General features: G+C 38.5%; 1 protein-coding gene across 17 annotated transcripts in view; it reads right to left on the bottom strand.

Moving 5' to 3' along the window:
* Positions 1 to 19039, bottom strand: part of NFIB (nuclear factor I B) — a 407796-nt gene that overhangs the window by 259192 nt on the left and 129565 nt on the right. For 11 of the 17 annotated variants that reach the window (XM_060237273.1, XM_060237278.1, XM_060237274.1 and 8 more), the window contains exon 2: positions 8278 to 8809. In XM_060237273.1, the coding sequence (XP_060093256.1) occupies positions 8278 to 8809 (532 nt within the window). Of the gene's footprint in view, positions 1 to 8277; positions 8810 to 14477; positions 15186 to 19039 lie in introns of those variants that run through there. The other 6 variants (XM_060237283.1, XM_060237287.1, XM_060237284.1 and 3 more) reach the window with 4 other exon arrangements.

The following is a 19039-nucleotide window of genomic DNA, read 5'->3' as shown; positions in this document are numbered from 1 at the left end:
AATAATTGACAGATTGCAGCCTAGCATCGAAGTATAGTAGTTGGTATGCTGGACTAAGATCTGGAAGACACAAGTTCAAATCCTCATTTTGCCACTGAAGCCCACTGGATGACCTTACACCAGTCACTCCTTCTCAGCCTCACCTACCTTACAGGGCTGCTATGAGGATAAAATAGAGGAGAGAAGAATGATGTAAGCCACTATGAATTTCCACTGGGGGGGGGGGAAGAAGCAGGGTATTAATGAAGTTAATAAACAACGGCAATGAAGGCTGATACCCTACAGACATCTTCCTGGGAATAAGCCCCACTGAATACAATGAGACTTTCTTTTGAATGTTTGTAAGATTAGTCCCTAAACCCGTGGTTTAAAAAAAAAAATTACTAGCACCAGTACAGAAGCGTCAACAAAAAATGCTAGAAGGAACTATTTTCTGTTTATATACATACACAAAAACCATGTATAATTTCCTTTTCAAATGTGATTATGCCATTTCTGTATTATGTGATCATCCTGAATGGTCATCTCACCTGTTCTAATTAGGACTTGAATCCTACATCTGTTTTGAGTCTCTTTACCCTCACTGAGTTTGGGATGAGCAGAGGACTGCACCCAGAATAAAGGCAGTTGCTATTTTTAGCTGCTACATTTAAAAAACCCAATTTTATATTTGTCAAAATAGCACAAATTATCTACCATACATCTGCAAAAACACTGGCAGTGGCTTAATAGCATCCCCCAAATATCCATATTCATATCAGAATTATGTGGAATTTCTCTGACATTATGGCTTTTGTATAAACAAGAAATGTGAAAATCTAGATGTGAAAATGTCATGTACATGAGATAAAAACATATGATGGCATACATGCATTATGCGGTTACATGTGCTAAAGAATCAAGATTGGTAATAACTCTCTGCCATACAGAGGAAAATAGGTATCTATCACACAATTGAAAGGTGGTCCCTTAATTTTGAAAAGGACAAAGAAACAATTATAAATAAACAGTAGTATATTTTTGTCAGCACAAGTACATGGGCACGTAACAAGAGCACACCATCTTTCTAATGAAAAGATTATTCTTTTATCTCCTTATTGATATGGTTGGCACTGTAGCCTAACCATCAGAAATACCAAGAACTAAGTGTTCTACCTGGCAGGAACCAAAGAAAACATATTCTTGAAAATACCTGCAATTTTCAAGTTATCATCTTTTGGAGCACCCGTTGTATAATATTTGTAAAGCATACCAAAAGGTTATATTTTGATATGATTATGTCAAATCAAGCATCTCAATAGTTAAATGACTTTTACACTTTAGATAACAGGGCAGTTCTAAGAACACTGTGCATCATTTAGTATGTATATTTTACATGCAACTGACAGTATCAGCACCATCCTACGGAACCTACATCTTTCTACAACCTAGACCTCAATAAGCTTAGAAGAGAACATAGGATGGAACTCTATCCTATATCTCAAGGAAAGCTTTCCTGTTCACAATTATACTAAATTGTACGACAAGACATTGTGTTGCCACAGATATATCAATAGCAGAAAAAAAATTACAGTTACATCCTAAATTAGTAAAACTTACATACCAAACTCCTGTTAGTTTAAACAAAAACCACTAAAATGAGAGAAACATTCATTCAAATATTTTATACACAGATCACGTATATTCAATATAAATCTATATTTTAATATTTTAAATTTCTTTCTTTCCCATTTCATCCCTAGAATCTCAATATTTCAGTTTAAAGAGAAATAAAGCAGTAATCACGCATATTAGGTTATGTGCTTTTAAATCGCCCATACTTGTCCACATAGAAGATCTAGAATAAGTGGTAATACAAAATTGCTTCTGCTAATATTAATTCTGCTCACCACTTTCTGCACAGAGTGTCTGCATCTCTGCGAAATTCTTGAAAAGTGTTCAAAATTTATCATAATTGTTTAAAAATGGATTGATGAAATATATGTTCACTTTGTTACATACAAGGTTCTGAATATCTCCTAAAAAAATATTAAGCTCCTTTTGCAGTACATGCACATATAGTTTTTAAAATATTTTCCTTAACTAAATATCTAAATATTTTCTTTAACCCAATGTGCTTCTAGTCTCTCTAAATGTATGCCTCATACAACACACCTTATGAAAGCAATGAATGCTACGGAAAACCTACAATGGAATAAGTGTAATATTAAAGAGATTATATATCTGCTACTATATATTTGCTACTGAAGAACTATTCTGAAATATTAACAGGGTAATATTACTTAACTGTCCCATGCTATGGAAGCACTGTCATCACAATATACAATAAATGTAGTCCTCATTGTCTCGTAACAAGAGCACACAACGCTTAAGGTCTCTTCATAAATGTAGAAAGGTGGCACTTGCAGCATGCCCACTGCATGTTCCCTTGGTGAACACTGAACTAAAATGGAGATAGCTTGGCATACACCTTTCCACATTAAATGTAACAAGCTGAAAAGAACATGCTTTCTACAGATAAAAAGAATATTATACTGATCCTGACTTCATATTGTCTCATAATATTCAAAATTATTCTTACATAATACAACACGGATTTTGCAACATTTTTCAGATAGACTAATTTTTATAGATGTTTCTTCATGACAATGGTATCCCAAGATTAGCCCTTTCATATAGTCGTTCATATGTTCCTAAATTGTTTCACAAAACCTTAAAGCTAAAGATAATTAAGCCATAGATTTTAAATTCCTGAAACTACAACAGCTATATTTAGTAAGCAGTAATAACAAACTATGTGCCCTGACGTGGATGGCCCAGGCTAGCCCTGATCTCTTAAGATCCTTGAAGTTAAGCAGGGTGGGCCCAAGTTAGGGCTTGGATGGGAGACCACCCAGGAATTCCAAGGTCACTGTGCAGCGGAAGGCAATGGTAAACCACCTCTGTTATGTCTCTTGCCTTGAAAACTCGCAGGGGTGTCGAACTCATTTGTTATGAGGGCCGGATCTGACATAAATGAGACCTTGTAGGGCTGGGCCATGTTGGGCCAGACCATATATGTGCCTCTTTAAGATTAGATAGCAGAGATATAAACTTTATAAAGGACACAAACACAATTTTAAAAAATTATTTAAAAAACCCCTAAAACATATTTTAAACATTAGCACTCATTTGTCTTAAAGGTGCTTACTTTGTATTTCTCCCATGGGATCCAGGGAACTGGGCAAAGGAAGCTCTGGCTCTTTCGTGCCTTCCCCGAGGGACCAGGAGGGGGAGAAGTCTCAGTCAATAGAAGAAAGGCTTGGCTCAGTAGCTGTACTGTGCAATTGTGATAGCCTGGCAAAGCAAGCTTTCCCCCCTCCTTCCTCCCCAAGTGAGGAGCCTCAGCCAATGAAGAAAATAGAGGTTTTGCTCTATCGCTCTATTTGCAATGTGTGATTGACCAAGCCTTGCAAAACAAGCTGTTACACAGAAGTAAGCAAGAGAGAGGGAGAAGGAAGCAGATGACAGCCAGTTGCTTGGGGGCCTGACAGGAGCCGTCTGGAGGCCTAATTCGGCCCCCAGGCCAGATGTTTGACATCCCTACCTTACAGAGTCACAAGTTGGTTGCAACTTGACAGCATTTTACAGACACACACAATGCGCTGTTATAGACTGTGTGGTAAACATCACTGAACTTGAACAATGCCATCACCTTCTAATAAAGGTAACACTAATCAAGTAAGAAGGTTGTAGCATGTATTTTAACAGCTTTTATGGCTGCAAAATAAGTACTTTTAAAAAATGCATTGGAATCATATCCCATAAATTTGTTAGGCATCCTAAGGTAAAATACCTTTTGAAAAGACAGTTGTAATTGGTAAACTATACTGTGGTTAAAGCCAGCCAAATTTAATATTTTAAAAATGTGATAATTTCTAAGAAAGCTACAAAAATGTTGTACTGAACTGGGAAGTACTGGATGTTTTCAAAAGTCCTTTGAAAACTAAGGCATGAAAAATCGATACTAGAAAAGTTGCCACCATTTTAGAAAAATGAAAGGAAACCAGTATCAGTTTCAAGAGAAAATGAAAGCAAATTTCAGAGATTACACTTGTGTTCTTCATAAGAGTAACTGAAAATAGCATTCACAATGCAATGTATTACATCACTTCTCAAAAAAACACATCCCAATAATCAGCAGGTTTAAACCACAGAATGTCAAAGTCATGTGGCTTATATATAATGTCAGCACACAAGAGTTATCTCTTTAATATCTGCAAACATCCTAAAATGTTTTGGTAACAAGTTTTTCCACACATAGAACTCTCTCATTGATTCCGGTGAAAGACCAGCTTCCCCACCCACCCAGGCAATTCTTCCCTTCCTCTCCCCACCCCCCTCTTTCTTCCAGACAGGACACAGTCTGATGATTCAAAGGCTCACATAGGCCAGATTTCCTTCAGTGCTGCCCTTTAGGTAGAACTGCGAATCCATCTTACTAATTAACAAGACAATGGTGGGTAGCCAGAAAGCAATATTAACATTAGCTGTCCAGGAAACATCAACAGAAATGACTTCACCTTTTCAACAGTTCTTGGTAAGCAACTTAAGCAGTTAAAAAATATTTAGGTCTATGGATCAGAAATTCAGGAGCGTCAGAACTACAGCAAACTTGGTGGATCTGTACTTATCTGCTGAGAGCATAACGTACTTTCACTCCTGGTTTATAAATGGAAGCAATATCGCAACATACTAATATGCACCTATTAAACAATATGATAAAACTGAAACAGTATGCAAAATATCCAAAATGAGAAACACACTACAATTATGTAATTGAGGTCAAGACATATAGATGTTTAACCTTTAATAAGACAACATTCTTATCTTTTGTTAATATTCATCAAGGTGCTATGCTACAGAAGAGATATATGAGAATCTTCAAAAATAATCAGACCGCATACAGATTAAATTCTGTAGAAAAGAAATACACACAATTATGCATTTCAGTTAAAAAGGGGAACTTTTAAAATCTGCTACTGTAGAACTTTGAAAAGTTATCTATTAGAGAAAAGATTTCTATTAAATGAAGTTCTACTGCAGCAAACAAATACAACAGCTTTCATTCAGCGATTGTCAAAAAACTTTCCAGTGTGCCCACTGCAATGCAGATGCCAACCAACGAATCAAAGGCATTCAGCAACTAGACAAAGAGGGTTTGATGCCAACCTCGGTGCCACTGGCAACCATTATTGGCATCAAGCACATTGTCTGCTTTTCCTCCCCCACTCTGCTGGCACTTGACAAACAAAATGGCGGTTCTTGCAGAAACGGAACACAGCACAAGAGCTGCAGTGATTCAATCAGATACTACCAAATGATTTTATGGATTCAAATGCAGTTTCTATCAAACAACAAGAAACAGCATACACAGAAAACCCCACCCAATTTCTGTCAAGCAGGATTCAGTGACCAAGACGTTTAAATTTAAGATGAATTCAATAGACACTAAAGTAAAGAAGAAACCCATTTTTAAATTATTTATTCACTGCTTCATGCCTTAAACACCTGTAGACACCCATATTTAAGCATAATTTCTTGCCCCAGACGAATCATAGGAAAACGTTGTATAAAATAACATTTAATTTCTTTGTGTCTGAAAATTCTAAGGAGAAACTAATAATTTAAAAATAAACCGGGAAAAAAGGAGACAAGCAGGAATTAGAGAAAAATGGGTAAGAAGGACAGACAGATATGCCAGTCAATGACAAACTTGACAGACTGGTCTATATTCCTTCAGTACAGATGTGGGAACAAACATAAGAATCCCATCAAAGGACAAAACGGAATGACATTTCTAGATCAGGAAAATCTCAATATATTGTAACATTGCACTGCTCTGCAATGCGGATGCCAACCAACAAATCACAGGCATCCGATGCTAAACAAAGAAGGTCCGATGCCAATCCTGGTGCCACTGGCAACCATTACTGGCATTACTTCCTTTTGCTTATAGCAAAGATTTTAAAACGCTGCCTACTTGAGCCTTACATTCATTCAAAAACTTTTTCCTTTCTTTCATTTTTACTCTCAGAACGACTTTAACTACTATGTCATTGATAAGCCATTACCAAATAAGTAAGTTTTCATATATCAAAATAAAAAATCAACCCTATATGAAAGACAATTACTTTGATTGACACTGTGCTTATCTTTTGCAAGCCTGGAAACCATTGTTGTCCACCCAGTCAAAATGTAAAAATTGGACTGCAGCAAGCTATATTACGAATAATTTTCAAAACTGAAATGTATTTTAAAGGAAAAACACAAAGAACATGCGACTTCAAGTACAGAAGCACAAGTTGTTAGCAGATTTCTCAAAAAGCTGTATGAAGCAGCCTGCAACAAATAGAAGATTTTCACCATGGTGACTTGATGTAAAGAGATGTACCAACATTTCATCCAGTGTTATTTTGTCAGTAACCACAGAAATATTGAAAAAGTCAGTACAACGTTGGGAAAACATTTACATGATCCAGGGTTATTTTGAAAATTCTTACACAATCCATGGCCTCCGCTTGTATCATCAGTAAAATTCTCATTCTCCTCCACCCCAACTTGCCCCTCAATTCAAGTTGTGTATCTGTCAACTTCAAAGGACACTATATGACAAAACACACACTAATAGGTAGGAGAGATGCTAGAACTATGCTATTTCCATTTGTAGCTGACCTGATGGGCATAATTCAAGGACAAGTGAAGTTTGCCACCATCGATTTACTAGCTGCCTTTGAAGTATGCTATTTTCATAAAACCGCCTACCAAACCTTTCTAAATACAATTGGAGGTGAAACTACACTTAAGAAAATGTGTTAGAAAGTTTCATAAGCTTTCACTGTTTTTTTTCCTACATTGTTGAGTTTTATTCCAACATTAATTCAAATTACCTTTAACAGAATACTCAAATAAGAAATCAGATCAAAACAACTAAGCTGCAATCAAGAGAAAGTTAGTTGCAGTTAAGTCCCATGGGAATAAAAAAAATTAGTAACAACTTACTCTAATATAGGGCCCTAAATTTTGTATACATTCTCCCAATTCTGGAAACAAAAACAGGGAGACATTTTCATCATTAAACCAGGATCTTTAAAGACATAATATATAGCATTTTGCCATATCGTCATTACAATTAAGGCTCGAGAAACAGGAGATTCATATTTTCGTCGTGACAAAGCACAATAGATTCTTTGAACATTTTGAAAACTAAGAAAGTTTAGGTTGCATATCAAAATCACTGACCAAGCAAAAGTATTAGTTTTAAATTTACATATTATATAGCTTATTTTCACACACTATGCCCTTGTTTTATTCTGGGACATTCCAGTGACTTCCTTTAGGCCACTTTGGATCACCAAGCCAATTTATGCAATCATCCGCCATATGCAAACAATCAAACATTACGCGATTGAAATTTACCCCTAAAATATGCATGTCCATTCTATGACTGCTTTTACAGTCTGATTTGATAGATACTTTAATGCAAAAACATTATGTAAAGAAAAAAAATGTAAAAGCTTGATCTATTTTGTTTCAAAACTAGCTAAATTGAATTATTGAAATACTTAAGCAATCGTCATAATAGCCCCATAGGTGTTTTGCTGGATTTTTAATACAACTGGGTCCCCCCCCCCATTTAAAGAAATTTTAAATGTTTATCTATGCTGCAGATTAAAAAAACATACTTGATGAAAATATTTAGAGAATGACCATGCAGGACAAAATCAATAAGATCATTAAATATTAGGAATCAGTGATCCATAATCTCCAGATATTTATTCCTTCCCTAAGCCTCATTTTTAGGGTGGTTATAATTTTTGTCTTGTTAACACTTTTAAGTAACAGGTATTAGAATCTTTGTGAATATAGAAGCAAATGTGTAAAATTTCTTAACATTTGCATTTGCTTATACCAATAATGCCAGAGTGCCAATGTTTCAATATTTAAAAGTATTTCTGTAATACACAGCAACAAGTTCCCTAATATTGTTGGAGTGCCTTTAAAGCAGAAGTTAGCCTCTCAGAGGAGTATGACACTCCTATAAATAAGCTAATGAACACGCAGTAGTGTACATGTATGCAGGCCAATTTAAATCTCAATCTGAAAGCCTTTCCTTAACAAAACTCTATCTATCTATACACACAGACACATCATTAATTAAATGTTTGAAAGCCTTTCCTTAACAAAAACAAACACCATTAGAATCAGTCAACACATGAACACAGAAAAGCAACCTACCTTGATCCTGCACATAGTATGCCAAAAACAAATCAAGCTCCTTGACTGATACTGTTATGTGGTGGGGCTGGACGCAAAGTGCTGGATTTGTGCAATGGGGGGATTTCATAAGTCGTTCTCCATCTGTACTTTCCAAGGGGATACCTTTGAAAAGGATCACCATGACTAGATCCAGACGCCAGACTTTGTCTGCCTGTCGCAGGCAGTCGATCCTCCTAATCTTACCCTTCTGGTCAGGATTGGACAATACACAGCATGGGTGCTTCTTCCCAGTAACAGTAAGCACAAAATCCTCCCGATACTCTTGGCGGATATCTTTGCGCAGCTTGGCGAGAAGCCTAGATGCCCACTTCTGTTTAATTTCAGGCTTTTCACTGAGTAGCTCATCCTTGACTGCTCTTTCCTCATCCTTTGACATTCGCTTTTCATGTTTTTTAAAGTACTTGCGTTTTCGAGCCTGAAGGTTGAACCAAGTGTAGGCGATTGCACGGACATGTGGAAGAAGGGCCTCAATAAATGGGTGAAATTCATCCTGTTGGGAAAAGCAGCAGGGGAAAAAAAAAGTTAAAAAGTCATACCAATTGCACAATTTAGACAACAGCAATACCTTTTTTTATATATGTACAATGCCTGAAATAAAAAGTAAAGTGAAGAAGCCACCATGGACATATCTAAGCAGGGTTTTTCATTATATTATTAAGAGGGGTGCAAAAACATCATCCCCATTTCAGTTCTGGATAATATATAGTTTTAGTTTGCACAACCACACCCCTCCCCACCTCACCTTCTTTCGACACTTCAGTTACCACTAAATTAGTTTAAAATAAAGCAATATGTAAGATTTACATGTAAGATTTCTACACTAGTGCATTAGGCAGTACCATGATCAGAAACACTGAAAAAGTAGGATCACATTGTACAGCTCAGTTCTCTTCTCTAGAGGACAGAAGCACAAAGCATATATATATATATATATATTAAGTTCCCACTTTTGGAGCTTGCACTGAGCAAAAGATTTGTGGTGATACAAAGAGCATGCGCTACTGAACATGATCCATTTTGTTATCAATTGCTTTACATTCCAGTGCTGAAACAGTACCATTCCAGCAGTTCTAACTACAGGAATCAGGATACAGTAAAGGAAAGGAAGCGGAAGACATAGCACACAATACAAGAGCCCAGCACATAGCTTTGTCCTTGGTCACCCCTCTTTTTCTTCTTCACTCTACACAATGAAACCTAATGAACTTTAAAAAAAAAATTATATGAGTGTTCTTCCAGCAATTCCTCTATATACCACGGTGGGGTTCAAAGACCCACAAAGTTGGTTAATTTGTTAGCCAATCACAAGTTTGTGGCAATTATTTGAACGCCCCTAAAAATCTATCTGAGGCATACAATGAAAAAGGACAACTTGGCACAAACTCTGCATTCTTTGTGCTTCAGCACCCTGTGGCAGGGTGACATTAATACTGCATCACTGCTTTTCTGAAATACATGCAATGTATTTCAAGTTTCAAAGAGCTCTTCCTATCATATGGCTTTCAAAAGCACACCATACAGATTTAATTTTAATGGTAATGAAAAGAGTCTAATTTTTTTCTGTATATTAACAATTACATTACTTTGGAGGACATGGTGTCCCCACTTTAGGTTGCATCCTACAGACATGTTCACATTTTTGTAACTTTGCTATATGTGTAATAATTCTCTACACTAGAACACCGTGAATAGTAATCCCTTCTTAGTTAGATTCTGAGAGAAAACTTGGGGGGAGTTCTTCCACACACGCCCTCCACCAACAAGTGTGTGTCTTCTAACAGAATTCAATTTCTATTCTTGAACTATTTAGCAGCTATTTATCTCACTCACTAACTACAACTCTGGAGTCCTTCTAGAAAGACTACAATAATGATACTATAATTATGCCAATTGATCATATTTTTTCAGCAGGACAAAATATATATCCTTTATAAAAAACAGATATAACTCAAACAAATCTCACTGATTCCAAATAAACTTTATAACCAATATAAATTAGAGAACATGGTTAAATATCTAGCTTTGCCATTATTTAAATAGCTTGAGCAAAACTCCAGTTTTCAAGCCAAGAAGACAGTATTAAACAAATAAACCTAGCTGATGTGAAACTTTACTGTGCATGCTAAATTCTGCTTTTTTAAATTTAAGGAAAACATATGCTTTTGGCATTTCTTCTGCAAAATTACTTCAGTTCAATTACTGAATTACTTCTGTTCTTTGAGGAAAGAGCATAAATCCAAATGGAACAATAGTACAAGGCACAAAATGATTGTAATCCAAAGTGCAACAAAATGGCAAAGTAGTATTGATTAAAGAGACCAGTGGTTTCCAGCACAGCTTTGTATATTTCTGTCACTCTGAGGGCTCATAAACTAAATCATGGAAAGAGTTAAACCACAATCTGCTCTTTGTGTGGGAAGGCTGCATGGTTCAGAGCAACCACAGCCTATGATAAGACTTCCCTATCTCAATATACTCTGGTGCCATTTTTTCTTAACTACTACAGTTTATTTTCCCCTCTCAGAAACTGACCCACATAGCACCCCCATTAAAACCACCTGGATTTTAATAATACATCTAGAAAATGCAGCAAAGCAGGCAGAATAGCATGAAACGCTGCAAAAGTATTGAATTGAAGGTGGCGTAGGGGAGGAATGTATCCAATATAGTTTTTAAAATATATATATATATATATATATATATTGCCCTAAATATAATTTTAAACTCTGTAACAATGGAACATCCTACTGTATCTATAACATACAAGTTCTGATGTTTTAGATTTTAACAAGAAAATTATAATGTTTGGGGGTTTTGATGTTACTTCTGCAGTACACTTTATAATGCTGTAAAGCATAAATTTAAGCACACTTACACAGAAGTAAGCCCTGCCGTATTCAATGGGACTTTCTTTGTAGTAAACATGCTTAGTATTGAAGCAATGCAACTTATTGTGTATATTTAAACTGTGTTAAATGGCTTGCTGAAATCCGGAGTACACATACAGCCTTACAAGCTTTATTACTAAAGCAGTAGAAGTAAGAACACTTTACGGAAAACTATAATGCATTAAAGCAGAAATACAAATTCTGATTTAAAGTGACGTTGTAAAATAACTACGTAATCTTCAAAATATGTCTGGAGGTTTTTTCCCCCCAATATAACACCTCAAATCGTATTCTAAACAGAGATCAAACACATACATTCTCTTCAGAACAGGTCCAACGGCCATCTATGAAATTTGATCTGTTGTAACTAATACTGGGAGATGCAATACAGGAAAATAAGTTGCATGTGGCACTTACCCAGGTGAATCATAACTGCACTTTGCAACAAAGATTTATGGAGATAAAGATTTTCAAATTTGAAATGACTCAGTTAAGTCCATATGCACTAACAATTTTAATATTTTTTTCTTTAAACGTGAAAAAAAAAATTCCTCTGCAGCAACTACAGTATAGGTTTGATAGATAGGCCAAAATCTCTCTTCACGGTTACAGTGCTTTAAAGTATTTCCACACACACCCATTTTATTACCTTCTGGTCCTTCCCATCATCTATTTTCTAGTAAATCTGGGAGACTCTCCTGCCCTCCCCCCCCCCCCAAAAAAATAGTACTATATCACACCAACCACTTCACTGAGGTTTTCTATTTTTCACTGAACTAAACAAATTTGGGAAGAAAAAACAATACTGTGAAACTTTCAGGGTTCCTGTGCTACTAATAAATAAAACTGCAAGAACCTGAAAGCCCTAAAAGGACAGCAGCTACAGAATACACCCTATTTGTACAGAATGGAAGAAGGAAGCACTATAATGCTAGTCTTCCAATCTGCCTTAACAGGTATATGTTTCATAGCTACAGAATGCCTTTTGGCAACTTAAACAGATCACTCTCTGCCTCACTGATTTTAATATGGTTTACTTTTAAGACAGCATGCTTGGAATCACAACCTTATATCTACAGTAACAATTCACCTTCCAGCTACAGCTTTCATACAGATTCTCTAAAGCAGAAAAATCTTACCCATAGAGATCACTTTTTTGTAATCTGGTTTATTTGGCCAATAATTCTTTCTATTCTAGTATTTTCTAAGATTTCGGGGAACAAATACTATGACATAGTCTGTCTTTACAACTAAGCTCAAACAATGTGCAAGTAAGAAAACTAGAGCAAGTTTTCAACATAACTTCTGACTAGATATAATAACTGTATATAATATACAGTAATATACCACTCTATTTTCAAAACAAAACTACTTCTAAATTAAAAACTCTTTTGTATCAACCATGCACAAAGATTTCATTTCAATTACTTAGAAGGCATTTCTCTTATACCTGTTAAAACCGCACTATATGAACATATAAGGGTGCTTTCGAAATTACTATATCCAAATTATCTGTATACAAAAGTGGCATTTTAAAAGATGCATATGACAAATAAATAACTGACAGGACTCTTCTACAGCAAAGATTCCGGAAATCTTGTATGAAAAAGGTCAAAGGGAGGAAATACCAACAGCTAATACCTTATAAAGTGAGGAAATACCAACTTATACCTTATAAAAAAGCATCTTACTTTTAAAATTCAATGCAAACTTTAATATATCTAGCAGTATTAGTACAAAGTACCGAATGAGGTAAAGACAGCAATCCTATTTTTGCAAGTAAGTCCCAATGAGACCATAAAGCATACATTTTCAGAACAACATGGAAATTTCCTGAACTATTAAATTTTGTTCAAATCAGAGGACCCAGTGAGATTTTTAACAATATATTATGTCTATATCTACACCAGTAAGCTCAGATATAAATCTATATGCAAAAGCAGACTTTTAAAATGTCTCAGATATCTTACACCACCTATTTCCACCTGTTTTGCACCAATGAAGTTCACATTAAGTTGATGAAAATATCCCTGTTAATGCCAAGCAAAATATAAACAATAAAAACATGTCAGACAAAAAAGCTACAGGACTGTATCCACTCACTGAATAAGCCTTATCATTGTTTTAATCTTCATTCATAATTTTGTGAACACTTCAGTCTTTCAGAACCACAAAGGTTTCTGACTTTAGAATGCAATCTTAATTATTTTGACAGTATCATAAACATACCGCAAGCAATATACTTCATTCTACACCTATTAGAAATATCAAGGCAGAAAAAAGCACTTCACATTGCATCCTCCTAACACTCACAAATATCAGAACTGCTCCAGGGATTCACATTTATCCAGAAATATACTCTGCCAATGGTATTAATGTTAAATACCTATACAGCCTTACCCATCTCATATAGCACTTCTTATGCTACAATTCATACTGGATCTCAGTCTGTATTCTATTTCCTTTATTTCTTCATTCTAAAAATTTTGCCCCACCAAAATCATTCCAGAAGGCTCACCATATGATAAAACTGTAAATATCTCATCTGCATAAAAACAATCTTTTATAAAGCAATTTTACACTGTTTGAATGTTCTTCAAAGTAATCAATTTATATTCTACGCACAAAATTAATCCTTTTATGTCCAAAGATATATAAAATACAAGCCCAATGTCTGCATGAGGTTTGCTTTTCACCTTGGGTGCTGACTTAGAAAGTTAGGAGCACCATACCAAGCAGTTTAAGTGTGTTGGAATATCCAAATAAGAAATATCCTACCGTTCAGCCACCTTTCCTCAAACCAACCTCACATTATCTGAAAGGCTATATATGATTAATTCAGCATGGGATGGTATTATGTTCCCGGAGTCATTGCTTAATTAAAAAGAAAGGAACACTTTCCCTTTCAAGCCCTTCTAAGTAGACACTGAGTCAGTTAAATATAAAAGCTGAAAAGACGGCAGAAACCGACTCATCAATGTGCTCTCAACCTGCTTCTAAAGTATAGCCATTTTTTAATGTTTAATTCCCGTTCCCCTCCCCCCCCCCCCCCAATTTGAACGGTTTAACTATGCGCGTCTATCGGTAGCATTTTAAAAGGGCTATCCCCCCACCCTCATCTCTCAAATAGCAAGCAGATTTGTACAAAATCACGTACGAGCCTGGCAAGTAGTAAGAAAGCTGAAAAAGAACGCTCGTTTGAAGCCTCCCTCCCAACTATCCCGGTCCCGGCAACCCCACCGCAAATTTAGAAGAAAAAGGCGGCTATACCTGAGTGAGACAGATGGGAGAATACATCATGACTTCGCTCTGAGAACGCACTTCTGCGGAGAGAAAAGTATCAAAAGGGCAGCGATTTCATCTGTTTATTTTACAGTCAACGGAGGCTAAAAATGAAGTTAATCCGGAGCGAGCTCCGCTTCGGGCAGCCACAACTTCGCAGCAAACCCCCCAGTCCTCCTTAAATAGCCAAAGATTCAAGTTCACTCAGAGCGCTAGATTTCCCGGGGTGAAATCCAATCTACACTTTTAACCCTCTTGTTCTCGGCGGCTCAGTCTTGCTGCTGCAGTCGCTGCTGGTGAACTGGGAAGGGGGGAGTGGAGGAATTGGAGGGGGTGTTGAATGGAATGCAGGGAGTTAAGAGGCAGAAGAAGAAGAAACAGGACTTTTTCCTCCCTCGCGTTGCCTTTTTTTCACCCCTCGATTAGCAAAGTGCGAGCGGGATGATACACCACGGTACTGTCAACCACACTGCCAAAGTTCAAGGTTGCAGCAGCGGAGCAGAGCAGGAAAATCCTGGCGTGTGATGGCAGTCGAAACTTTGCAAGGAAGAGCCCCGTGCGCTAGAGCGCCTGCGAGGGAGTGTGCGTGCGCGTCCCCCAAGGCTGCAAAACACTTCGCAGCGGCGCGCAATCGCCGGGCTCCTCTCGCAGCAGCCGCCTACTATGCCTCTCTCGCCGCGTCTCTCCACTCCCTCCCCTCCACCCCCTTTCTCTGTGGATAATGTTCAGAGCCTGCTTCCCAAACGCCCACTGTAATAAAAATGATCTCTTGAAAATTCAAAACGATCAATCTCTTTCCCTCCCTTCCCCCCCCCACCACTCTTTTATGCGCTCACTTCTGCAAAACCTGGAAGTTCAAGGGGGGAATTGGCGGGTGGGGCAATTTTTTTGTACCGACCGCACTTCTTTGCCGCCTCTCCCCCCCCCCCCCCCCGCTCTCTTCCCAAATCAGACTTCAGGATTTCGGTTTATTATTTAATTACACAATCAGCCCTTATTACACTCCACCTCCTCCGGCCGCGGCTGCAAACACATTCCTTCTCTTCCACTCCCCCCCCCCGCCCTCTCCCCTCTCCGCTCCATGTCTTCCCTCTTTATTAATCATCATCTCGTACAGTACGAGAGCTCGGCTGTACATTTTGCAAACATGCCTGGGTTTTTGCACACTCTCCCTTCCCCCACTCAGCTTCTCCACTAGTTAACCGTTAGGGGACTGAACTGGATAGAGATTTGAGAGGATTTCTCTTCAGCATTAGGTCGCGATGGTTGTGGCACAAATTCTCCAGAAGCGGGAAAAGGGAACAATCCTGCGTTGCTCCTTTAAAAACTACCGTGTAGTTTCACTCGCAGAATAGGGAGAGGGAGGTGGTCCAAGAACTAGACGGGGGATAAACCCAGAAGTCCTCGGCTTTATAGACCCCGAATCTGGCAGATGCTACAAAGCAGGAAACTTTGCCAGTTCGCCACTAATCAGCCAACTAACAATGAAGTGGGGTAGAGGAAATATGAGGGATCCTTTGCATACATTTGAAATGTCTGCAAACCTCGCTTTTCTGCCGCTGACGTGTGGAGCAAGGTCATCGCATTGTATAGCTAAATGCCTGACTAGGGAGGAAGAGCGGGGACCAGACCCTTGCTCGTGTCTCCTCCTCTTCACTTTGCAAATGGGGCCGCGGCGGCCTCTCGCAAGACGCTGTGCGTGCGTGAGAGCGAGATGCTTCCCTCGCGGGGAGCCCCTTACACGTGGCCCCCATCCTTCGCCTGGCAGTAGAGGGCTGGCTCCTAAGCGTGTAGGGTTCCCGGAGGGGCTGTTTGGTCCCTCCCAGGCGGGCTTTTCCTTTTCTCCAGGAGAAAAACTCAGGGAGGGAATGGGTGGCGGCTCCCTCCTGAGGGAAGGGGGGGGGGGGGAGGAATAAAAAAAACAAAACCCGCAGTAGCAACACACTAGCCTGCTTTTAGTATTACCAACCAGCTCGTGCCGGGAAGGAGTTCGCGCGCGGTTTTTTTTTTTTCTTTTTAAAGCTGTAGCAAGAATGCAGTGAACAAAAAGTGTACCCCAACCCCCGCACACACATCACCAACTCTGGTTCTCACAGTGGGCGGGGAAATCTTTTGAGAATAACTTAACATGCACACGCAACTAAAAACCTTAAAAAGAGGTTGCAAACAGTGAGAACGGGGGGGGGGGGAGCTGTGGGCACAAAGTCTAAGGAGGTTGCCAACTGCCCATTCTTTTCAACGTCTTTGCACCAAAACACGGCAGCAGCGCGGGTTCGGGCTCTTGCCTTCAGACTAACACCAGCACAATCCAAACTTTGACCTGAAGGACCCACGTGCTGCAAACTAGGCACGGATAGAGGCCCTCGGAGCGCGCTGGCAGGGTTTGCTACGGCTTGTCTGCCTCAGGTAAAACTTTCGGCCGCCTCCTTAAGTTCTCCTTTCCCGCAAGCTGTCCTGAAGGGTCCAGTGACTTTTCCTTTTGCAAAGTGGGATTTATTCACGTCAGGCATTTCGCGACGACGCATCAAGAGAAGCAGGCAGGTTCAAGTCAACCATGAAATGGTCACTTTTTAACCCCGTCCTGTCCTCATTAGGGAAATACTCAAACACAGCCCGTTCTCAAAGGGGGCTCTTAATGAGGAGAGCTTGCCAAGTCGACCAGCTGCAATTCCCATAAATTTACAAGCCAGAGGAAGGGGGAGGAAGTGAAGGGGGGGGGCTCACACAAAGCAGGTAATGTCAAAGCAAATAGCTAGGTTCAACGTATTAACCCTTCAGAGTTAACCCACTTCAAGGTAGGTACACTTCCAAACTGTGCATAACCATGGTTTAAATAGCACATTTTTTCCAATTAAAGCATTTCAAAAGCAACAAACAATTTTAGAACATAGTAGCAAGGTTATATCAACCACACAACTTTTTTTAAACCGTTGAAAGAAAATGCCTCACATTTTTTTCTTAGGTATTTCAATAAAAACTGATAATTCTAGGGTTTTTTAAAGACTGGAATTTTCCTGGAAATAAGCATTCTTAGGTAATGTATATCTCATCAACAACAGATTTACTAATGTCCTTGAGAGCACCTCTTTCAGCACCTGTACTCTTGCACAAGGCAACATTACAGGTCTCAGTGTAAGACTAATACTGTTGCTTCCACATTGGGTTTTTTTTTTAATCCTTCCAGCCATTAACTATAGAAATGTTGCTTCTGGGAGTTGCCCATATTTTAAAACTGGCTCCTCCTCTTGGCATAATTATCAGAATCCCTATTACTGCTGGAAAGGTGCCTTCTGTACCATTTACACTAAGAGCAATCAAGTATGACACGCTTATCAGCTCTAGAGCCAAAGGGAGAAGAAGAAAGAAGGAGAACAAGTTCAGGATTGAAGTCTGTGTTACCTTGAGTCACTAAAAAAGGGCACATATATACAAAGACAGCTTCAAAAAAAAGTGTCAGAGTCATCAAAACCTTTACACATCTGCATTTAATCTGATGTATGATAAATTAATGCCTGCAGGAAGATGAAAATTGGTATAGTGTAGTGTCTAAACTACAATCTGGTACACAATTCTGAAATGACAAGGAGATGCTAAGAATCCTACTGCACGAATCTCACAGATGCCTGTTCCTCCTTGTCTATAAACTCTAGACAAACTACTTAGTCCATCTCTGAACTGGGATAACACTACTGGATTATGTTTGTGTGAGAATTGCTGAGAATGTCTATGGAGCGTTATAAATGTTCTAAAAATAAATGCTAAGTACTAGTTATTCTTAAATTATCTCTTTGGATATATTGGTGGGTGATAGTTCCTATCCATGACCAAGGGTAACCACGTATCACTTGTGATAAGGACATGGTACATTGTGAACGATCAGCTATCTGTGACATTAATTCTAATGCCTTTATCAGCACTGATACTTTATATCACGTGGAGCTATAATTCCTTTGATACAGTTCTTTCAAAGTTTATGCATGGTCAGAACAAAGAAATCATCAAGCACTATTTTTCTTCCACTAGTGGTATCTGGTTCTGATGTCTCTTCTTTAGTGGCAAAGTGAGAATTAGGGCACATGTTAGTCACCACTGTATTGCTTTTGAAGATTATATTCCTGCCCGACCCATAACATTTAGAAACACTAACTCACCATGTGGAGTTTCCATGCTGTGAGTCTTCACACACTCACCTAATGGTCACCAGGAATGTGGGGGCTTGGAGATTCACTGTTTCATATTCATTTTTCATATTGTAAGTACTTCTGTAGGCTTGGAAGGGATCAGTTGCCATTTTCAGTGCCATTTCCATGACAGCTATAGCATGTGCCCCAGCTCTAAGAAAGAATCAAAACTTGCTGCGCAGCTAATGCAGTATCTTACATTAATGTAGGTGCAATGTGGCCCTCACCTGAATAGCCCAGGCTAGCCTGATCTCATCAGATCTTGGAAGCTAACCAGGGTCACCCTGGTTCATATTTGGATAGGAGACCACAAAGGAAGTTCAGGGTTGCAACACAGAGTTAGGCATTGGCAAACCACCTCTGAAGGTC

This window comes from Heteronotia binoei, chromosome 4 (assembly GCF_032191835.1).
Source record: "Heteronotia binoei isolate CCM8104 ecotype False Entrance Well chromosome 4, APGP_CSIRO_Hbin_v1, whole genome shotgun sequence".
In the NCBI taxonomy this organism is placed as follows: Eukaryota; Metazoa; Chordata; class Lepidosauria; order Squamata; family Gekkonidae; genus Heteronotia; species Heteronotia binoei.
The sequence above is the reverse complement of the archived record's forward strand: the minus strand, read 5'-3'. Positions and strand labels throughout refer to the sequence as shown.